Genomic DNA, 21,263 nt, shown 5'->3' with positions numbered 1-21,263 from the left:
CTCCATTTGGCTGTTCCCGAGTTGTATTCTTTGTATTATGACTGTAATCCTAAGCATGGTGCTTTCTTGAGCTCTAAGAGTCATTCTAGTGAATTACTGACCCTGAGGGAGGTCATGGGAGCCGATGAATGTGCATCCAAGTCAGACAGGTGTGCGGGCAGCCTGGGGACCCTGGACTTGCAGCTGATGTCTGAAGTGGGGGCCCCTCACCTGTGGGGTCTGCACTGACTCCAGGTAGTTAGTGTTAGAACTGAACTGAACTGTAGGACACTCAGTTGGTGTTGGAGGATCACAGAATTAGGTTGATAGATATTATGTCAATAATTACATTAAATGTAAATTGGGGTCCAAACATCCCAATCAAAAGGCAGAGGTTTTCAGACCTATATTTTCTAAATACTTAAGAAAAATCAAGATCCAGTTCCACGCTGCCTAAACCTTAGATTCAAAGACACAAACAGATGAAGGTAAATGGATAGGTAAAGAACAGCCATGAGAGAGTTGGGGTGGCTACGTTAATATCTTCCCACAAATGCAAGTCTAGCCCACATGGCCTTACTGGTAAATTCTACCATATACTTAAAGAAGAAATAATATCAAATCCATCACAAGATAAAGCATGAGGGCAACGTTATCCTAATTCTAAAGTCAGACAATGATATCACAAGAAAACTGCAGACCTATGTCCTCAGGAGCACAGGTGCAAGAATCCTCAATAAAATATTACAAACAGAATCCAGCAACATGCAAAAAGGGTCCTACACCATGACCAGATGGAATTTATTCCAGGAATGCAAAGTTGGTTTAATGTTCAGAACCAATAATGTGATACACTGCATTAATAGAATAAAGGACAAAAAACACATGATCATGTCAATAGATGCAGGAAAAGCATCTGACCAAGATTAACACGGGTTGATAATAAAAACTCACAACACACTAGAAATAGAAGGGGATTTCCTCAAACTGATATAGGCATCTATAAGAAGCTATAGCTATTTGTTGTATTTTATGATGAAAGACTGGATTTTTCCCCCTTTAGGAATGAGGAACAAAGGATATCTCTTATTCTTGTTATTCAACATTATGCTGAAGACTCTAGCCAGTGGAATAAGGAATAAATAAAATGAACTAAAAAAAAAAAAAAAGAAAGAAACCAAAGAAATCCAGATTGCAAAGGAAGAAGTAAAACTATCTTTATTCACAGATGGCATAATCCTTAATGTAGAAAATCCTAAGGAATCCCCACAAAGAGCCACCAGAACTAATAAACCAGGTTAGCAAGGTAGCAGGATATAAGATTAATATACAGAAATCAATTATAGTTCTATATACAAGCAATGAACATCCTGAAAATAAACTTAATAATTCCATCCACAATAACACAATGCTTAAGAATAAACATGACAGGGCGCCTGGGTGGCTCAGTTGGTTAAGCAACTGCCTTCGGCTCAGGTCATGATCCTGGAGTCCCTGGATCGAGTCCCGCATCGGGCTCCCTGCTCGGCAGGGAGCCTGCTTCTCCCTCTGACCCTCCCCCCCTCTCATGTGCTCTCTCTCTCTCATTCTCTCTGTCTCAAATAAATAAATAAAATCTTTAAAAAAAAAAAAAAAAAAAAAAAAAAGAATAAACATGACAAAAGAAGGGCAAGGCTTGTATACTGAAAAGAACAAAACATCACTGACACAAGTAGTATTTTAGTAGATGGAAAGACATTCTATATTCAATTCTCCCCAAAGTGACCTATAGATTCAATACAATCTTTATCAAAATCCTAGTAGGGTTTTTTGGGTAGGAATTGAGAAGCTGATCCCAAAGTTTATATGGGAATTCAAAGGACCTAAAACAATTGCCAAAATAATTTTGAAAGAGAAGAGCAAAGCTGGAGGACCGGCACTACACAACTTCCAAACTTGAATAAAACCACAGGAATCAAGACAGTTATTGTCCTGGCACAAGGCGAGGCATATAGATCAGTGGAACGGAACTGAGAGCCCAGAAATGAGCCCTTGTATTTATGGGCAGTTGATTTTCAACCAAAGTACCAAGACAATTCAATGGAGAAAGGATAGTCTTTTCAACAAATGGCACTAGAACAATCAGGTATTATAAACACAGAGGATAAACCTTACACCAAGCACAAGAAATCTCTCAAAATGCTCCATGTAACAGCGAAAACTATAAAACTTCTGTAAGAAAACAGAGGACATCTTTGTGATCTTGAGTTAGATATATACCATCAGAAAAGCACAATCTATAAAAGAAAAATTGATAAGCTGTACTTCATCATAAATAAAAAAATATCCTCTTCAAGTGACACCATTAAGAAAATGAACAGATGAGCCATAAACTGGGGGGAAAATATGTGTAAAGTGTATATCTGATAAAAGACTCATGTCCATATACACATGTATATATAGAAAACACAAGTCAGTAAGAAAACCTAATGGAAAAATGGGCAGAAGACCTGAATAGTTCGTCAGAGAAGATATATGAATTGATAACAAGCATATAAGCAAGATGCTCAACATCATTAGTCATTAAGGAAATGTAAATTAAAACCACAATGAGATCCCAGGACACACCTACTGGAAGGGCTATAATCAGGAAAGACAATAATTAAGCACATGATGGAGGGCAGCTGGAACCCCTCATGCATTGCCGGTATAACACAGTACGGTCACTTTGTGAAAGCAGCCTGGCAGCTTCTTTAAAAAGTTAAACATGAACTTATCATATGACCCAGGACTTCCATCCTCAGGAATCTACCCAAGAGAGATGAAAACATGTCCACACGCTGAGTATATGGATGGTCGTAGCGGTATTTCCATAACGGCCCCAAGCTGGAAACCATCTAAATATCCATCGACTCGGGAAGGGATGCACCAAATGTGGTCCATCCACACCACAGAATGCTGTTCACCAGGAAAAGAATGAGGTACAGATCCCTGCAACATGGATGAGCCTCAAGAACATGATGCTGAGTGCAGATGGATGCGGGGGACTCCATACTGTAGGATTCCATGTATGTGAACGTTCAGAAAAGGCAGATCTATGGACATGGATGCCAGGGGCTTGGGTGGAAGCAGGAGGGCTGGGGGAAGATGGCTGTAGATGGGCGGTAGATGGGCTGTAGATGGGCTGGGGGAAGCTTCTGGTGTGATGGAAAGTTTCTAAAACTGGATTGTGGTTGCACAAACCTGTAAATTTAGTAGGAGTCATGTACAACAGGTACATTTTATGTTGTGCTAATTGCATCTCAACAAAGCCATTTTTAAAGAAGTAAACATTGATTATTTTTGTGGTACTATTGTATCTGTGTTTGCTATATCATTTTGTTGTGTTAAAAGTACAATACCAGGGGTGCCTGGGTGGCTCAGTTGGTTAAGCGTCCAACTCTTGATTTAGGCTCAGGTCATAATCTCAGGGTCATGCTGAGCATGGAGTCTGCTTGAGATTCTCTCTCTCCCTCTGCCCCTCCCTCCCACCCCTGCTCACACACATGCACTTTCTCTCTCTTCCTTTAAAAGAAACAAACAACAATGAAAAATAACAGTACCATTTACAATCACTCAAAAAAAAAAAAAACCAAAATGCACAGATGTGAATCTAATAAAACGTGTACAGATGTCTATGCTAAAAACTGCAAACTCTGAAGAAAGAAATAAAGTAAATGGAAAGACATACTATGCTCATGGATGAGAAGGCTCAACGTTGGGAAGATGTCACTTCTCCCCAAACTGATATACAGATTTAATGCAATTCTATAAAAATTCTGGAAATATTCTTTTTTGTAAATATAGACATAATTACGCTAAAATTGACGGGGAAAGGCAAAGGACTTGAAGAGGTAACACAAATTTCAACAAGAAAAGTGAGAAGAGCCCGTCTACCCAAATTCAAGCCTTACTAGAGAGTGGCAGTGACCAACACTGGGTGGGATCGGCAGAAGGCAGACACAGTGACCAATGGGCCGGGCTAGAGAACCCACGAAAACCCTTGCATGAGTGGCTGACTTTTGACAAAAATGCGAGAGCAATTCAGTGGAGGGAAGATTGCCTTTTCAGTAAACAGTACTGGAGCAATTGAATATCCACAGGCAAAAGGCAAACTGCAATCCACACAACCCACCTGATTTAGAAAACTAACTCAAAATGGACCGTGCATTAAACATAAAACTTTCAGAAGATAATACAGGCGAAAATCTTCAGGATCTAGAGCTTAGAACTGACACCAAAATGACAATCTATACAAGATAAAAATCAATTAAGCCGATCCTCATCAAAATCGAATCCTGCTGCCTTGCAGAGGACCCTCCTGAAGGACGAAAGACAAGCTACAGACCGGAAGCATACATTTGCAAACCACATTATCTGACAAAGGACTCATATCTAGAGTATGTAAGAACTCACAAAACCCGCCAAATGGGCAAAAACATGCAGAGATGTTTCACTGAAGAGGATGTGGCAAACAGCACCAGCCACCGGGCAAACGCAGAGCAGAGCACGCTTCTGCGCCCGCTACAAGAGCTCGCGGACCACGAGCAGCATCTGCAGTGGGGCATCCCGTGGCATGGGGATAGAAAGGGTGAACCTTTTCCTGGCATCATGGCGCCACTAAGTGAGAAACGCTAACCTCAAAAGGCGACAGACACTATGATCTCATTTAGGTAACATTCTCGAAATGACAAAACCACAGAGACCGAAGCCAGACTCGTGGTCGCCAGGGTGAGGGGTGGTGGTCTGGGGTCAGCTGTACGACTGAGGGGCGGCACGAGGGGGTCCGCATGGGGGTGGAGTGTCCTGGGTCTTGGTTGTGGTGGTGGCTCCACATTCACACACGTGATCAGGGACACAGAAGTACACACACCTGTTATACAACGTCAACCTCCTGGTTTTGCTCTGATACTATGATCACATGAGATGTAGCCGTTGGGGGAAAACACAGGACCTCTCTGCTGTCTTTGCAGCTTCCCGTGATTATTTCAAAATAAGAGGTTAGAACAACAGCCACAGAAGCGATCACTGATTATCTGTTTCTGTGGGTCGGGAATTCTAGAGTGACGTCATGTGGTGGCTCTGGCTTGGGGTTTCTCACAAGGTTGCCCCCATAAGGGGGCAAATGTTGGTTGGGGCTGCTGACATCTGAAGGCCCAACTGGGGTAGGAGGCCCCGCTTCCCACTGGCTATTGGTGAGGGTCTTGGGTCCTTGACCAGTGACACTTCTTAGGGCTACTTGAGTGTCCTGACGTGCTGGCTTCCCCCCAGAGTGAGTGACCGGGAGAGAGCGAGGAAGAAGCCACCGTCTGGGGGATGCTCTGAGGGACCGGCCGGCCAGGGAGCTCTGTTGTCAGGGTCTTTGCTGGGTCTCTCCTCTAGGACTGCTCCGTTCCCAAAGACGCTTGTTTTCTGAGTGGCGTGGAAGTCTGTCCCCGTCTGCCATCAGTCCAGGACGCCTGCCATCTGTGGGGCCTGGGGTCCCCAGGAGCACCCAGCACTGTTCCCTCTCTCTCAGGGCTGGGCTGGGGAGAGGCCGCATGGGGTCGGGGAGGGGCGTCTGGGGACTATCTCACCCCCTCCCTGCACGTCCCAGTAACACCTCCTGTCAGCCCCTCTGAGGATCCGGGAGACAAGTCAGGCTGGTCTCGGCTTTCCCACGGCTGTTGAGGGTTTACTTCTCCGAGACAGCGTGTCACCACCATTTGTCGTCTCTGCTCTGGTTTCTAACATTTGTTGCTATCACATCCTCTCCTGTCCTCCTTATACCTGCAGATTTATGCCTGTAAAAATCTCTTATTACTGTCATTTATGGGAAGCTGCAAAGGGCATGAAAGCAGGTGCATGTCTTCAATCACCATCTGGACCCCAGACATCAAAAAAAAAATTTTTTTTAATTAAATTTTGCTAAAGTCAGTTTTGGTTGCTCGTCACCTTGACTGATCCAGGCAAAATTCCCACATCTGTTCTTCCAACAGGTGCTCGTGGAGCATTTGCTCCGCTCGAGGCCCAAGGACACAAGCAAGGATGTCTCAGGAGGACGGGGAAGGTCCACACGGTCAGCTGAGGCAGGTCGCACGAGGGCAGGGCCGGCCCCTGGTTCCGAGAGCTGCTCCCGAATGATGAGCTGAACTTGAAGTAAGGGGGTGGGCAGACGGCACAGACAACGGCGTGGAGGCGGGCAAGCGAGGCAGGGCGTGGTGCCCGGCGCGGACGGCGTCTGCAGGGGACGCCCGGTGCGGGCAGCATCTGGGCAGGCCTTCGCAATCAGGCTGAGGATGTCGGGGCTGTGTCGGCAGCGGGGAGTCTCTGCAAATCTGAGGAAAATGTGCTCAGAGCCACAGGGAGAGGCAAGCGGAATGACCTGCACAGAGGGGAGGGAAAGGAGGCAGGGGACCCCGGGGGGAGACCCCCATCACCCAGGAGCTGGGAACGTTCTGCATCCTGGTCTGGGTGGTGGTTACACAGGAGACACGTATGTGAAAACTTATTGGGCTGTGCCCTTGGGATTTCTGCACTGAATTGTATATAGGTGATCCCTGACTTGGAAAGTAAGGACAATCCGACAAACGTCCCAGGGAAGAGGCGATCAGAATATCAATTCAGGCGGGGCGGGGAGAGCCACTGCTCCAAGTTCAAGTGCAGCAGGAGTTTAGAGGTGGTTCAGGAAGGCTGCCTGGAGGAGGGGCCTGGAGAGGACCCATGGCTGGGAGAAAGCAAAGCAGGCTGGGAGCTGGTGGGCAGAGGCCCCAGGAAAGTCAGGGACAGAACATTCTAGAGACAAGACATTGCTTGAGTGGAGATGATGGGTCCACACCAAGACCACGGCTCTGAAATGCAGCAGGACCCTGTCCCAGGAAGCTGGCACAGGCCTTTGTCCCCCAACAAAAGGACCCTCTGCTTTATCCAAGGGATCCCCCAAAGGGGGCTTCCAGCAGCAGGCTCCTTGGGGCGTGAAAATGGGATTTGAGGGTCAGAGGCCCAGGCAGAGGCAGCAACTCGTGGGAAGGTACACCAGCGCCCGCCCCTGGGGGCCCCTCAGGTGGACAAGTGTGCTGGAGGGCAGGGGCTGGGCCCTGCCACACTCGGGCAGCTTCGCGGACACGGCAAACATCTGGGTCCGTGTGTCAGGATGACCCAGGCCACCTCCAGGATAGACAAGGCCCAAAGACAGGCTCGGGACTGGTGGTCCAGGGGGCACGTCTGCAGGGCCTCAGGGCCTGGGGGAGGCTGAGCCACACCTCTCCTGGACCCCCACGAGGAGCCCAGGGCGCAGAGTGCCCTTCCTCAGGGATGACAAGTGGCGGAGCAGGTGAACCTGGGGCGTGAGCGCCGCCCTGCCCCGTCACTGGATGGGTTGGCCTGGGCGACGCTAGCTCCTGCTTGCTTCCCGCTCTGCGTAAGGGGCCTGGGGTCATCCACCGTGAGGCCGGGGTGACCAGCCCCCTGCCCTCCGTGTGGGCCGTCCTCACTCGGCCACAACCCAGCTTCTGGGTCGGGCTGGGCCCCTCCCACTCGCCCCCAGCAGAGGCTCTCCCCCAGAGGGCTTGGTCTGCTCCGCCACAGCCATCTCAAGGCCCTGGGCCCAGCATCCCAGAAAGATTCACCAGGAAGTGCGACTGCCCAGCACTTGACCAGCGAGGCCGGTGCGGGCTGGCTTGTGGGAGCGCCCCTGGAGACCCCAGCAGAGCCCCCGACAATCCGCATTTCTGACCCGAGGCTGCCCCCTGGTGGGAGGTGCCGGGGACCAGGCCGGCCCAGCTCCAGGCCGCCTGGGCTGCTGGCCCCCTATTCAGAGGCCCCTGCTCTTCATGTTCCCTTGTGCACAAGGCTGCACGATCCCCAGTGGCCAACGGGAGAGGGGGCATCGGCCCTGTGGAAGCACTGGGGGTCACTCCCAGGGAAATCAAAGGGACCAGGACAATGTCCCCGGGAAGGCCCCGGCCTGGCAAGGGAGAAGATCCTGGAGCAGGTGCTCCATGGTGGCCTCCATGTGTGACCTTGAGCCTCAAGTCTCCTCGTGTATAAAATGGGAATAGCTACGGACTCCACTCCTCAGACTCCTGCAGCCCATCATGGCGGCCACCGAGCATGTGGAACATGCTGGTCCTACCGGGGACACGCTACAAGTGTAAAATGCATCCGGGAACAAAAACCACTAATCCCCCAAAACATAAACTATCCCACAAATAGTTCTGAGATGACTCACAAGTTGGAATGACAATATTTTGGATATACTGGGTCAAGTACATTATCAAATTTAATTCCACCTCTTGCTTCTTGCTTTTTAAGGCAGTTCTCCCCCCACCCAAATTTTAAGTCACCACATGGCTCAAAGGGCTCTGGAGGATTCGATCAGTAACCCTTGACAAAGGGCGGCCAATCCCGTCATTACCAGCTTCTGAAAAACTCATAGTAATTTTGCATTCTGTTCCATTACTGTGCTCCTTTTCACGAAAAACAAAATGTTTTTTTTAACAAACTTGGATCCACGTCACCAGTTGATGAAGACGGGCCTGCTTTGAACCTGTGGGGCAGGGGCAGGGGCTGAGGTCAGGGGAAGCGGGGGGGCTGGGCACCCCTCAAGGCCACGTGGCCTCCGTGAGCAGGAGGTCCGTGCCCGCCGGCCCCGCTCCAGCCCCGTCCGTGACACCTGTCCTTCATCACACACGGCAACGTCCCCGCCACATGTGAGCACGGCCAGCCTGGTGACAACATCCCCGTCCTGGAGAACGTGACCGGTGGTGGGCAGCCCTGAGACCCCCTCTGCCCCACACACCTCAAGCTTCCAGAGACAGGCCTGCGTGGATAAGGCCCTCCTTCAGGCACCCCGACCTGCTCCCGCTAGCTGAGCCCCCCATTTGATTCAGAGGGGGCCGGGCACGGGGAAAGCCAGAGATGAACATCCTCCCCAACCAAGGGGCTGCGCCTCAGAGGATGCCCACCTCCCCAAGCCCTGGACGCCAAGCTGCTGGGCTCAGCACCCTCGGACATGCCTGCCCACGCGCCCCAGGGTCCAGGGGCCTGACTGCACACTCTCACCAGCGCCTGCCAGTCTGACCACAGCCGTCCTGCTGGGGGACAGGGTATGGCCCACTGTGGTCTGGTTTGCAGTTCCCCGACCAGCCGCCGACGTCGAGCAGCTTTCCTCGTGCCTACTGACCGCTCCTGCCTTCTCTGGACAGGTGTCCATTCCAGTCCTCTGCCCATTTCTGAAAGGGGTTGTTCTTCTCTTGGGCTTCAGGTCTCTGTACATTCCGTATACTCCTCCCTGAAGATCCACGATCTGCAAGCATTTTCTCCCGTTCTGTGGGTGCCTCTTCACGCCGCTGCACACTCTCCTTGGCACACAGTCTGCCCCAAGCCTCCATCCCGTGCCTGAGGGCAGGATCTGCTTGCTCTCTCCCTCTGCTCCCCTGGCCGCAGCCATGGAAGGCACAGCTGCACCTGGGGTTGCATTTTCCTGCACTTCTAGGTGGTCCCCCAACTGCTCCTCCCTCTGCCTGGCTGGAGCATAAACACACATGCACACAGGCACGCATGCACACACGCATCATGCACGCACACGTGTGCACACATGCTCACACATGCACGCACACCCACGCGCCCGCACACATGTGCACACATGCAGACACCATGCACGCGCACACACACATGCATCACGCACCCCCACACGCACACATGCACACAGGCATGCATGCACACACGCATGCATGCACACGTGTGCACACACTCATGTGCACATCCATGCACGCACACACACACTCCTGAGTTTTGTGGCCAGGCTGCACACCCAGCTGCTGTCTTCACACCCTCCCAGTGCACAGGGCTCAGGAAAGGCTAGGAAAACAGCTTCTAGTGGCCAATTCTTACATAATACACGAGGTGTTTGGAGAAGACAGAACACATTTCCACAAAACATGACCAGTGTGCTGAGCAGAGCAGACTTCAGCATCTCCACTGGCTGAGAGATTCAGATGGCTCAGACCCCCGAGAGAAAGGCCACCTCTTGTTTGCCCATCTAGAAAGTTCTTCAGGAAGTGGGGGCGGGGTTGCTGATTCCCCTGAAGCAGTGACAGGTTGGCGGCCAGGCTCTGACTTCCACTCTTGCCAGCTTCATGCGAGTCTTTCTTGGGGGAAAACTGAGGGACACAAGACACAGCATGGTCTTCCAAGATCTAAACGCATCTCACGTGGATGAGGCCACCGCTTTGTTCTGTGCAGCTCCCAACTTCGGAGGAGGCAGATCTGGCTCAACATTCGTCGGAGATTGTAAACGGCCAATTATCCGACCAAGGAGGGGCAGTGAGGTAGTGAGCCCCCTGCCATGGTGGGTGTGCAAGGCGAGGCCGCCGTGGACCCCGTGGTGACACCAAGACCTCCTCCAACACAAATATTGCCTTCACCGGTAGAGATGTTAAATGTGTTTATTCTCTCGACAGATGACTGTGGAGGGGGCAGTGGGTACACCGAAACAGCCACCTCTCAGGAAAGTCCTGCAAAACCACCTCTGTGCTCCCACGTGGACCTTCTGCGGTTCCCATGTGGGAGCAGACAGGGTTCACGCAGGAAGAGAGAAGGTGGGTGGGGAGATGCAAGAGGGAGGGGACTTTAGAGAAAGCCCGTGGCCTTTACGGCCTGAAGGTGTTGTCAGAACAGGGTGGGTTAGAAGTGGCAAGGGGAGGCCGCGAAGAGGCTGCTAGCCTCACCCAGGGCGCTGGTGCAGCGTGAGCCCGGCCTCCGCCACACAGATGGTGGGCCACGGACAGCCTTGTGCACAGGTGGGCCTGGCATAGTGGGAGCTGTGCAGTGGGGTGAAGGGCTAGGCCCTCTGGGCAGGAGGCCTCCTGCTGGCCTCCTTCCTCTGCCCCTGGTCCCCTGCAGCCCCCATGTGCTCCCACCAGAGGACAGCACACGCTCAGGAGAAGCCATGGCGGTCACCACAGGGCGGTGCGGGCACCACAGGGCACCACTGCACCTTGAGGGCAGGAGTAGGTAGAGGGAGGCTGGCCGGTGGTTGGCTCCAGCCCTCGCTGCGACCTTGGCAAGTCTGTCCCCATCTGCACCTTGGTTTCGACCCATCCAGAGTGGGGGTCCCGGGCTGCCTTCAGGAGCCAGGCAGGCAAGAGAGAAGAGGGAAGCTGGCCAGGTGGGGCTGACACCAGCCCGAGGCAAGTGACCCAGAGAGCACAGCCCTGCCCACAGGAGCCCACATCCAGTTCCACGGGAAGATGTGGCACCCACCTTGACGCCCGCCGACCGCCCCACTGCTATCCCAGGTGACGTTCAGGTCCTTCCAGCTCGTCTGGACAGCGTGCCAGGAAGCTGGCAGACCGCAAAGGCAGACAGGCCCTCGGCGGGGCCCTAGGAGCCACTGTCCCTGGGGAGGTGGGCCCCAGCACCAAGCCCCAAACCCCCAGCATGTCAGGCCAGGGCCAGGGGGTTCTGTGGGGACCTTCTTGTCCGCGCTCAGCCTAGAACTCATGGTCCGGGACCGGGGCCCATCTCCAGGCCAGGCCAGGTCACCACCACGTGTGTGTCTCAGCCGCCAGGCAGCAAGCAGTCCCAGCTCGGGGAGGGGAGGGGAGGGCGGGGAAGGAGAGCCAGGGCTGTCTGGTTTCTCATGGGCTGTGGGCATGGGGCTCCCGCTGCCCGGGAAGATATAAGAATGCGGGAGGATGCAGCTGGGCATTCGCGACCCCACTGGGCTGATGCTCCGCAGATCTCTCTGTAGAGGACAGATGCCTCTGGGTTATGTCCATGAGCCCCCTCCCTCGAGGGGCACGGAACAGGCTTCTGGGCGGAGCTCGTGGCCAGTTACAGCAGGGGCCTCAGACGCCCTGGCAGACAAGGACCCAGCAGCACTGAACACAGGCATGTCCAGCCCTCCCTGGCTGCGCCCACGCGGTATGAGCTCCGCTGGACGGGAAGTGGCCCCAAAATCAATTGACACATTTCAGGCACGATCTTCTTGGCTCCCTGGACGGGCACTGCGCCCAGGGTGGGGCCGCTCCCCGGGTGTGACGGTGCTCGCATCCCAGCCACGCCCTGAGCTGGCGATGTTTTTCCTAAGTGCTGGATTTTTCCTCTCTCCTCCTCTCTGCTCTGGGCCTCTCTGCCAAGACTTTGGGTCGCCCACATCACTCCACCCCAGGACATGAGGCTGGCTCTCAGCTATGCGCCCTTCCCACCAACTCCCCATGTTCCACCGTCAACAGTGTTGAGCGCCAAGGCACCCGAGGCCATGCCTGTCCCTTTCAGACACGGTCTGGGCCTAGGCTGGCTCCTCTAAAGGCTGGGCCTGGCACCGCAGACCCTGGGGCTGACACATGCAGACTCGGATGGGCCGTGGGAGGGCCCTGGTTCAAATGCCCTGATGGCAGGCAGGGCTCCTAAGGGGGCCTTTGAAAGGTTTGGGAAAAGCAGGGGTTTGGGGTCAGAACATGTGAATCCTGGAGTAATGACGGGATCTGAGCAGGTTACGCAGCCTCTCTGGGCCTCGATTTTCCTATCTGGACAACGGCAATAGTCCTGGCTCAGCCCCTGACTTTACAAGAACTCTGCACAAAGCCCCGAGTTCCCACTCATACGCCTTTCCCCATACAAGTCTCCTTTCTTGAAAGGAATAGTCAGTCTCCCGTCAGCCTTCTCCCTGGAGTCCGACGCCCGTGGACAAGAACCCAGGAGCCAGGCGTGCAGACTGAGATCGGGATGAATGAGGTCCCTCAGAAAGAGCCGAGGACCCATCAGCAGAATGTCCCGTGGGGCCGGAAGGGGGGAAAGGGCAGGAACTGGTTTCTGAGGACACACACACTCGCCCGAGCCAGACGTGAGCCGAGTCCCCACCTCCTGATGGAGGACCGAGCACACAGACCCCCAAGGCAGGGAGGGCCCTGCCCGCCCTGGTCCACCCACCGGGACTGACGCACTTCCTCTCCTCACCCAGCGCTCCACCCCAGCCCCTTCCCGGAGCACTGCGGGTGCTCTGTGCTCGGGGACACAGTTTTGGAACATTTTAGAACCAAAACATTTTTCAACCAAACCTTTTAGAAGCCCGGACCACTGTCAAAGCCAACATATTTGGAAACCTGACACTTTCAAATCCATTTTGGGAATCTGTGCCCCAAAGTTCTGAAGTCAAAGTATTCTGGAAACCTCCCGGAAGCAAGATACTCTGGAAGAAAACCAACTGAAAGGGCAAAAACGTTTCATCCGGGTTGTTTTCGAGCCCCCGGGCTTTGTCAATGGCGGTTCCCGCTGGGAAAGCCCCGGGGAAGGAGCTCAGGTGTTTGAACCGGGTGCGCAGAAGTACCTGTTCCACACACATGCCACGCGGTAGACAGCGGCGTCCACACCTGGAGGCGCCTTGGATCCCGCTGCTCTCTCCCAGGCCTCGGCCAGCACCCTCTCCTGACTCCTCCCTCCCCCGACACTGCTATCCTCCAGTAGTGGGGGTGGGGAAACACACCCAAAAGCCCGCATCAGGATCTGCCGCGACCAGGCCGCAGCTCTTCTGCGCCTCGTAACCCCTTCCTGTGTCCGAGTGGGCACAGGGTGGCCACAGGACGCGGGTGGGCAAGCGGGGACGGTGCAGAGACAGTTCTTTGGAACACTGCGCCCCACGCTCGGGTCTGGGGTCTCTTGACTTCTCATCTTTCCCGCCCTCAGTGCTCCGACAGGCCCCGTGAAGCACCACTGTGCGCGCACGTGGGGGCAGGTCCCTGTCGCCACCAGCCCTGGCTCCTGGTGCAGAGGAGGCGCGAGGGTCACAGGGAAACGCCTGGAAACGCACGGGGCGCGGGGGAGCCCTGGGCTTGGAGGCGGCGGCGGGGGTGGGTCGAGGGTCCGGAGTTCCACGGCTCTGCTTATGGTTTTCAGCTGGTGGAGCTTTCTCGAGGGCAGTGACTTCCCCGTTTACCGGGAGACGGCCGAGGTGCTGGTGCTGCCGGCCTGCCGGCGTCACCCAGGACGGGTCTCCCAAGCCGCGGGTCAGAAGGGGCTTGTGCGCAGCCGGGGAGCAAGGGTGCCGATTCCTCCGCAGGAACGCACCGCGTGTGACGCGACAGGTGAGGGGGGAAGGTCTCTGCGTGGCCCCTGGTCTGCGGTTGGAGGCCCGTGCCTCCCTCACTGTCCCTGCCCACCCGGACCAGGGGTCACGGGGACCGCCACAGCACAGTGCGTGCCAGGGGCCGGGGGGGACAGCTCCGCCTTCACTACCGGAACTGCACGCAGGGTTACGGGAGCACACCTGGGAACACCGACCGTGTGCTACGTTCACGTGTCGTCGTCTGTAAGCATTTCCGGCAATCCAAAGCACTGAAGTTCAACTGTGCAAATAATTAAATCTGGAATTACCACGTGACCCAGCAGTCCCACTCCCGGGTCCCAAAAGGTCCGCAAGCAGGTCCTGAAGAGACATTTGCACCCCCGCGCCCACAGCAGACTTACTCACACGGCCAAGAGGTGCAGCCTCTCGTGTCCACCGGTGAATGGACAGGTAAACAAAGCGGGACAGATCCGCACCCTGGAATATTAAAAAGGAAGGCAGCTCCGGCCCGTGCTCCGACACGGAGGAGCTCGAGGACCCGGTGCTCAGTGAAAGAAGCCAGACACAGAGGGAGGGGCAGGTACCGGTGACCCTTTAACGACACGGGGGTTAAGCCCTCTGGGGACACTCCTGTGGGAATTCCTGAGCTGAGCGCGGCCCGGTCATCTCTGCCGACAGGTCAGAGCACTCGCCGAGCACGGGCCCCCATGCTTTGAAGCTCTTTGAAACATTATAAGCAGAACACTGCCCCGACGCTGGAAAGGGCAGCCGTTCGGGAAGGTGCCCAGACAACACGTCCCCGGAGCTCATGCGAGAATTTCAGAGTGCGTTTCGACAGACTTACTACCGCTCGTCAGGTGGTGATGGTGCATGGATGCAGAAACGGGAGGCACCAGAAGTCTCGTTCGGCTCCCCAGCCCAAGAATTTCCAGAACCAGATGCAGAAGGGAGCTCGCTTTCCAGACCCTTATCAAATGGCTTCTTCTATCAGATCTCCTGGGGGAGTGTTGTTCTTCTCTTGAGTCTTGAGGGTACAGAAACCTTTTTACTCATGTGATGATGTGTCCCACACGGAAACAGAAGGAAGCTCGGAGTATAAGAAGGTGACTCACAGACCAGCCTGCAGACCCCTTTGCTGTGGGCACCCCTGCTAACTGGGCTGGCACCCCCTCCTGCCCCCAACAAAGCTTCCTTTTCTGCAAAGCTCAGCACTGTGCCCCCTCCAACCCACACCCAGCCTAAGGGTGCCCAATCCCCTAAGTGCCAAGACAGTTTCGGGCGCCCAGGCTCACTCTGAGCTCGGGTCAAACGTCCCCTCCCCAGGGGCGCCGTAGGTTTTGGCCCTACCTGGGCAAACACACACGCTCACGGCCCCACCTGCCTGCCAGCCTCCAAGCAGGGCTTCAAGCTCCAACCTAAAATCCACCAAGTGCAGCAGGCAGGCAGACGGGTTGGGTTCATTCGTCACCCCCAAAGTCACCCCACAGATCTGTGACACACAGGCGTGAGAGTACCATCACGAGCAAATGCCATCCGGATGGCGCCCAGCACAGCCGGGTGGAATCCTCTGCCGCAGGCCTGATGACCGACACTCGGCACGCGTCAGGGGCACCGGCGGACACGCACAGAGATGAGTTCAAACCCGTGCTGTTCCCCATTAGCTTCCCTCTGCAGATGCACGAAGAAAGGATTCGAGGGAAGACAGAGCCCACGTCCCTCATTAACCTCTCCGCTGGTTTGAACCGGTATCCCAATAGGGGACCTCTTGGCCCGGGGTCTTGGTGGAGTAAGAAGACATAAAGTTCCACCATGCGAATCGCTCACACCTACACGAATCGTAACCCACACGCTCAGCGGTCACAGGGCTTCTCTTTGTTAACGGCACAGCGCTAACGCCAACACAGTGATTACCCAGTGTTGGAGCCAGGGTCCTATACGTTAAATGCCAGAGATCCAGCTCAAAGGAGCTTTGGGAAATGGAAGCGAGTTGGCCCCACACCTACCGGTGTGGTGAGGTGCAGGTGGACCGAGCTTCAGTGCGCACAGCCTCCAGCCCTCACCGTGTGGTCTGACTCTCCGTGCGGCTCCTCTAGCCCGTGAGTCCCACCACCGGCCAAGCCCCTCTCTGAAGACTTCCAGCCGCGGGCCCTGGGCCTGATGGGTCCACATGGGGGTGGAGGCCTGCCTCTACCGAGCACGTGGACACCCCACCAGAGCTCAGGTGTGGGGCGGGACGGCCCGCCCAACTCTCCCAGCTAAGAGGGAAGGAGAGAGATGGGCTCTTTGACCAGGAAGAATGTGTGTCGGCAAAAACAAGAGGCACAAGGGGTCATTCATCTGAACAGTTTCAGATTGATCATCTATGCTACCCCAGTTTTATGGGGTGGGCAGAAAAGGATGTGTAGTTTATAAATAAATGGGCAATACTTACCGCTGGAGAATTTGCTTGGGTGAGCGGACCCCCTGGGGTCTGTGTGATATCTGGGAACCTGTTCCCGGCAGGGCAGGACCACCAAGGAGAACAGACCACCCCCCCCCTCCGGAGCTGTCTACCAGGAGAGCACACACGGAGGAGAAAAGTCCCACCAGAAACCGAGCTTCCCCCCAGAGAAACTGAAGAAGGCTCTGGGGACGTGTGTGTGGCCACCGGGAACCCGTCTGGTGCTATGTGTTACAAAACCGGGCCCGCACTGCTGGTCCAGAGCTAAGCTCCCCTCGCAGCGCAGACGAGGTGGTGCCCGGGACAGCTCTGAAGGGCCCGCTGGGAAAGGGGACCTGCACATCACCAAACACACGTCACCCGGACCCACATGAGCGGGGCGGGGGGTGTCCACGAGCCATCCAACCTCCAGGGCCAGACCAGCCCGCCTGTGTCCTCCACTCCAGACTCTAGCCCTCTTGGGATGAGGGCAGGGGAGGGGGAGGGCAGCTGGGCCGTTCCTGATGCCCACCGGCCGCCTCAGCAGATGGCTGTGGGAGGTGAGCACGGACACAGCACTCCTCACCCTCTCCGGGAGGAGGGCAGGGGAGCCCCAGCACCTTTCAGGGGAGAGGAGAGCACAGGAAGGAAATGAAGACACACCGTTCCTTTCTGAAACGGGGGACAGCTAACTTCTCCAGGAACAGTGCAAGCTGCCCTTCTGGACCCCACAGACCCTGCGGTGCTTGGAAGGTGCTGGAGGTCAGAAGCAGTGAGCTCTAAGCCCACTCAGGGCCGGTCACAGCACCTCCAGGAGCCGCAGTCGCCTTACAAACACCCAGAGAGGACGATGGCAGCCCTCCCACTGGTTTGGAACCAGGCTCAGGGGCGCCACCCCTTCGCTCCCTCCCTCCCTCCCTCCCCAGTGACCGTGAAGGCAGGCCGAGCCCTGCCCCAGGTGCAGGCGCATGGAGGCCGGACTCCGTCTGCAGCCGGGGCTGTCCCTGCCCACGCCTGAGGGCAGAGACTCGGGGGCAAACAGAAGCACAAGACAGCGTCCCGGCCACACGGGGGGGCTCCGCGTGTGCTCTGAAACGGAGCTTCACGGGACAGGCAGGGGACAGCCATGCTGCTCACAGCTTCTGCCTCCCCCGCTCTCAGGCTCCTGTCGCACCCAGGGGTGGGAACGCCTCCCCTGCTGCTCCCCGCCGCATGCCACCGGCTGACCCGCTGGGGACAGCCCTGCACTGGGGGGGGGGCGCCCTGAGGCACGCACTGCTCCTCTGCATTCCTCTAACTGCTCCCACCGGCGGCAGAGCCAGGTGGAAGCCCCACCTGTACCGAAGCGCGGGGGCAGGTGCCCAGGGACACACTAACTGCACCGGGAAGAGGAAACGAGAACCCGACCCTTGCTGAGAAGACTTAAAATTTTTCTAGTAGTGGAAAATCCTTCGAAACAGAGCGGGAAAGCAATGCAAGGCCCCGTAAGTGTGCATTAGGAGCCGCAGTGGGAACTCTGCGTCGATGCATGGACACGTGCATCATTTTTAGAGGAACGAGGACTGACGGTGTCTCTCTCACACGTACACGCGTGCACACACTCACTCAGGCGCCTCGGGTGTTGGGCGAGTCCCACATCCCTCTCCCCAACTGTGAACAGGCACAGTGCCCTGGTGGCCGTGCTGGGGGCTCGGTGACAACATGCGGAGGATCCTCCACAGCCCACGGCGTAACTAGGACAGTGGGCCAATGTGTCGGTAACGGCTGCAGGTGAGAGGTCAGTAGAGTTAAAGAACCAGTTTTACAGAATCATTCGGTTAAATTAGCTAATTGCAACATCCATTTAAAAAATTTTTATAGTGTCTTCACACGAAACACATACGGAGCCTAATTTCTTTACAGGACGCAATCCTGTGGTCAGGGAAATGGCAAAGAATAAGAGGCACCCCAGAAAGGGACGAGGTGGGGGCCCCCCCTCTGTGGAAGGAGGAGGCCGATGGCCGACGAGGACCTTCTCTGCCATCACATCCTGAGTCGTCCCCCAGGTGGCCCCCAGGTCGGAACCAGCTGGTGGCACAGGAATCTGGACAGGTGGGTGGATGCCGCAGGAACCTGCTCCCACAGTCCCTGCAAACACGCCCCCGACACCCACGGAACCTGACCTACGCTATAATTATGTGCGAAACTGAGAATAAAGAAATGCAGAGGTGGACCCTGCCCTTAATGAGCCCAGCACCCAGTGAATTTTGACATTTGTCTGAACATTCTCGAAATAAACACATTTCACTGAGAAACTATCACAAGAGGCAGATGCCAAGCGCCATGCTGAAGAGGTGTTTCAGAACCGTTATTTCAACGTTACGGCCCATTTTGATGAAAACCAGTTACTCAAAATTACAGCACAGGACTGAAACCCACAGTGTACTTAATACACGTGAAAAAGATTTGAAACGATCCCAAGTACTGTCTTGTTTTCCCAGGACATCCTCCCAACTCACCTCTAGCACCGTGACACGTCGTTTACATGTCTCCCCACACTGATTCAGTTTATAAAAAGTGACCAGGTCAGATATGACTCAGCAATCCACTTCCGAGTACTTACCCAAAGGAACTGAAAGCAGTGAACTCAAACTGGTATTTGCACACCCACGTTCACGGCAACGCTGCTCACAACAGCCAAGAGGGAGAAGCAGCTCAAGTGTTCACTGATGGACGAACACACACAACGTGGCCCATCCACACCAAGGAACACCCCTTGGCCTTACAAGGAAGGACGCGCTGACACCTGCTATCAGAGGGACGGACCTCGAGGACATGATGCTGAGGGGCCAAGGGACAGACGCTGTAGGATCCCACCTCTATGAGGTCCCTGGAGTCGTCAGAGTCACAGACACAGCGAGTAGGAGGGTGGGCGCCGGGGGGTGGGGGAGGAGGAATGGGCGCAGGGTTTCACTCTGGGGAGATGAGAAGTTCTGGAGCACACCAGTGTGAACGCCCTCAATGCCCCTGAAACAGACACTGAAGTGGCTAAGATGATAAATTTTATGTTATGCGTACTTGACCACGATAAAACTATTGGTGGGGGGATGTTACCAGGTCAGTGTTGTGCTCTGCTGACTTCTCCCCACTTCTCTTTCGTCACACACCAGAAGGACAGTGGCAGCTCGGGGGAACCTCTCCGGAATACCGTCACCCCTCTATCCCTGCACAGGCCCCTTCAGAGCGGGGTGGCTGCTGTCGCCTGCTGACGGGCCTCCTGGCCCCTCCACTCCTCACCCCGAGGAGGAGCACACTGGCCCCAAAGAACCCAAGTTCCTCCATCCCCAAACCTCCACCACGGCTCGCTGCTGCCTCAGTGAAACCTCAGGTCCTGGGCCTGACAGCCAAGGCCGCCAGACTCCACACTCACAGCGCATCCGCATGCCGGGGTGGTGGTGAAGCTCGCCAGCTCCAAATCCTGGCTTCACTGACCTCTGCCGCGAGGGTCCTCACCAGAGCACAGGACCGGGGGGACGTGGAACGACACGTGGAGGAGGCGCTTGGCGAGGAACACCAGCGGTTAGTCCCCCCCATCTCCGGACACGCCCCGCATCCGTGCTGACATAACGCGTACCGCGGACGTCCAAGCCGCACCCCATCCTTCAGGCTGCGCTCAAGCACTGCCTTCCTCAGGACGCCCGCCTTCACCTCACCTCACCTCCTGCTGCCTTGTCCTTGAAGGCCTTTGGGCTGGGGGTCCCTGCTGTCGTCGCACACCGCAGGGTCACAAGGTGCCCCGAAGGCAGAGCCACCCCATCTGCCTGGTGACCTGAAGCCCCGTGCTCGTGGTGCCACGGCCAACTACGGGGTGAGCAGGTGTCCCAGGAGTCCCCAACACGGTGATGGTGCTTCAGTGACTCTAAAACCGGACTCCTTGAGTTGAAACATCTTTGCTGCCAACTGTTTTATAGAAAGGGGAACTTACAGAAGGGAAAGCGGGTGGTTTCTGGCCCCGTGGAGCCCGAGTCTGTGAGGCGGGCACTCAGAGGCCCCGGGCTCAAACCTCCGTGCCATCTGGAAGCCAGAAGAGCAAGGACACCACACTCGAAGGAAAGCTGGCGGGAGGACTTTTCGGTGTGCGGCTAGCTGCTCGGGAACAGGGCTTCGAGGACCAAATGCTACAGATTAAGGAGACAAGGTCACACCTGAGGCCCACACACCGCGGAATGACTGCACGCTTCCCACCAACTACAGGGTCACAGCCAAAACTGCACATCAGTCTGAACCAGATGTTTAGGAAGAACCTTCCCGGACTAGCCCAGACGGACACCACTACGGAGTCGGGACCACCAAACGTGAGGGTCCCAGGGTCAGTCACAGCCTCAAGGGGGACGGTCACAGGAGCTGAAGCTGACCAGCCAAGCCTATGACGACAATCCCACCCAAGCCTCACCTTGCTGACGGCAGGGAACAGATTCTCGGGACAGACTCGTGCTCACACCATCCCTGGGACAGCGCATCCTTATGTCCATGACTGATAACCTTGTGGGAACAGCTGCGGCTAATGTCCTGCTCCTGTGACTGTGCCCTGAGGTAGGGTCTCAAGTAGAAGACCCTCTCTAACCGATTTCCCTTCTCAGAAATATCACACGGTCAGAGAGCTTTCGCTTGCAAAGGATCTGCTACCCTTTTAAAAATACAGGTGAGGCCTGATTTCAAGCGTAGGTTCCTCCTTTTTGCTGAAGACGAGCATGAAAATTCCCTGCCTTCACCCGAGTTTCTGAGGTCAAGTCCCTCAGAGCCCCTGACCGAGCCCCTGTC

At 55.3% G+C, this 21,263-nt stretch overlaps 1 protein-coding gene across 2 annotated transcripts; it reads right to left on the bottom strand.

The window, feature by feature from the left end:
- Positions 1-10,408: 10,408 nt before the first annotated feature.
- Positions 10,409-21,173, bottom strand: LOC118544470 (uncharacterized). Of its 2 annotated transcripts, XM_078074245.1 has the most exons (5): positions 20,896-21,173; positions 19,873-20,620; positions 14,889-15,068; positions 14,450-14,521; positions 10,409-14,313 (listed from the first exon to the last, which is right to left on the bottom strand). In XM_078074245.1, exons 2-5 carry the CDS (start codon positions 19,883-19,885, stop codon positions 13,433-13,435), a joined length of 1,146 nt encoding a protein of 381 aa, XP_077930371.1. In that variant the 5' UTR covers positions 19,886-20,620; positions 20,896-21,173; the 3' UTR covers positions 10,409-13,432. The 2 variants fall into 2 exon arrangements, with proteins under 2 accessions (XP_077930371.1, XP_077930372.1); XM_078074246.1 differs by lacking the exons at positions 19,873-20,620; positions 20,896-21,173 and having other exon boundaries at positions 14,889-17,358.
- Between the last annotated feature and the right edge of the window lie 90 nt (positions 21,174-21,263).

Source organism: Halichoerus grypus, chromosome 6 (genome assembly GCF_964656455.1).
Source record: "Halichoerus grypus chromosome 6, mHalGry1.hap1.1, whole genome shotgun sequence".
In the NCBI taxonomy this organism is placed as follows: Eukaryota; Metazoa; Chordata; class Mammalia; order Carnivora; family Phocidae; genus Halichoerus; species Halichoerus grypus.
Note: the sequence above shows the minus strand (reverse complement) of the source record. Positions and strands in the feature narration are given on the sequence as shown.